The sequence below is a fragment of the Dipodomys ordii genome, unplaced genomic scaffold, assembly GCF_000151885.1.
Source record: "Dipodomys ordii isolate 6190 unplaced genomic scaffold, Dord_2.0 Scaffold8, whole genome shotgun sequence".
Lineage (NCBI taxonomy): Eukaryota > Metazoa > Chordata > Mammalia > Rodentia > Heteromyidae > Dipodomys > Dipodomys ordii.
The window spans coordinates 17,477,854-17,479,903 of record NW_012267224.1 but is presented as its reverse complement, the minus strand read 5'-3'; the positions used below and the strand labels follow the sequence as shown (position 1 = coordinate 17,479,903).

The window sequence follows — 2,050 nt, the reverse complement described above, 5'->3', positions numbered from 1 at the left end:
TAAAAATGATCCTGACTTCTGAACAGTAAGTTCAACCAATGGGGAAAAAGTGAAACATTATCCAATTTTGAGGTGGTATTTCATATTTTGAATGGATATTTTAATGTAAGTTACAGTCTAAATTCCAAAGCCAGGGTTAGATTTGTAAGTAGGTAATCACAGATTTCCATGTTTAGGAAGGCTTGAAAATTGGTTTAATACTCTGTTGCTGAAATTCTTAGCGATATTTAAACACTTTGCACTGGGCCCTGCACATTATGAATCAGACTAACATTAATAATTTATAGCTCAATGTCTAGGCCTGGAATTCTCTCCTTTAGTTAGAAACTCTCATGGATCTCTTCCCTTAATATTCACTGCCACTATTATCATTATTACAAATGCTCTACCACTATTCTCAATTTTTATATTGATATAAAAGTAGGAAGGGCGGCCTGCTAAGCCTGTCAGACTACAGGATGTGCTGCCAGCTCTGGTAAGACTTAAACTGGGCAGTTTCTGCCTTTGGCTTCAAAGGGCAGGAGCTCCATGCTTCAGCTTCAGCCATCTGTAGTACTCTGTGGCTGGCAATTCTCACATTGGTGTAAATGTTTGCAATAGACTAGCAGATGGCAGGGAACATTAACCGAGAGGATAAATAGTCCTCCCTTTAAAACTCAAGACCGTCAGAGTCAGTTTAAGGATGAGGCCCATAATGAAAACCCATTTTTCAATCAGCCCTTCCTTGCTGCCTAGTGTTGAGCGCCTGCCAAAGCATGCCCCCCTCTCCCTCAAGCTTAGACTCCATGGCCTTGTTTCAGAAGGAGTCGCTAAGGGTTAGTAAAGGCGGATGTCCTTAGAAAGGCCACCTACCCTACCAGTGCTGGGACGAGTCCACTTTAAGAAACATTTCTGCCTTTTAGTGCATGCTGCCCTGGAGCCAGGTGCCTGGGGCAAGCACAACAAGGACCTAACCACAGTGATCACAGTTATGGTGGCAGAGACTCAGTGGAGCTACCTCCTGGCCTGTGAAATGGGATCAGGCCCGTGTCACAGAGCTGATGTGGGGTCAGAAGGAGATAAAAGAAGTGACTGGACACCTGCAGAGCTAACCTCGTGGGAGTGTTTGCAAGATGCCAGATGCGATTAAAATAAAATCGACAGAACCCTCCAGGTTATTCCTGGAAATGTGTGCAGGTAGTTCCCCTAATGGGAACACTTGCAGGGACCCAGGCCTAGGAACAATTGAAGATATTAATGTCTATTCCTTCCCCCTTGACATTCAGAAATCTTCCCGGACCAGAAACGGTGGGCAGCGGTAGCTGGATGGATGCCAACGGAGGGAAAGCATTGTGCCCTCCGCGATGCCGGCCCTGCAGGGGTTCCTGCTACCTTCCGGCTCTCCTTCCCACGCCGGCCTGGTTCTAGAACCCAAGTGGTTGAGTCCGGGCTAACCCCACCCTCTCCCGCCCGCTCCTCCTCTCCCCGCCCCCCTCCTCCAGCCCCAGCCCCAGGCTCCCGCGCTGTCCCGGCAGTTGCATCCGGGCGGAGTTTGGAAAGGAAGAGAGCTCAGCAAGAGGAGGCGGGACCCGGGCGTGGTGGGCGTGGTGCAGGGGCGGGGCCACGGCCGACTCAGTGTGGCAGAAGCAGTTAGGAGAGAAGCGGGAGCGACAGGAAGGCGGAGCCAGGACGAGGTGGGCGGGGGCACGGGGGCGTGACCATTAGGCTGAATTCGGGGCTTGGCGGGGAGGGGTGTGGCCTAGCCGGGGTGGGTGGGGCTGGGGCGGGCCCTCCGCGGGGCGGGGTTCGTCCTGCGCTCGGGGCCGGGACACTCGGTCCTCCCGCCGGCTGCACAGCCGCACGGTCCGCCCGAGCCCGGGACGCAGCGCCCCGCGGAGGAGGGCGCCGGGACGCGACGATGGCTCCGCGGGGACTCCCGGGGTCCGCGCTCCTCGCCGCTGCCGTCTTCGTGGGAGACGCCGTGAGTTCGCCGCTGGTGGCCCCGGGTGAGTGCCGGAGCCGGGCCGGGGAAGTGCGGGGTTGAGAGGGTGGGCGACCCCGCGGCGCCCCG

The 2,050-nt window shown here is 55.1% G+C and overlaps 1 protein-coding gene across 1 annotated transcript in view; it reads left to right on the top strand.

Annotated features, from left to right (window-relative positions):
* The first annotated feature begins 1,828 nt into the window (after positions 1-1,828).
* Positions 1,829-2,050, top strand: part of Rell1 (RELT-like 1) — a 53,755-nt gene continuing 53,533 nt past the window's right edge. The window contains exon 1 of the mRNA XM_013008974.1: positions 1,829-1,985. Within this exon, the coding sequence (XP_012864428.1) occupies positions 1,898-1,985 (88 nt within the window). The 5' untranslated portion in view covers positions 1,829-1,897. The remainder of the gene's footprint in view (positions 1,986-2,050) is intronic.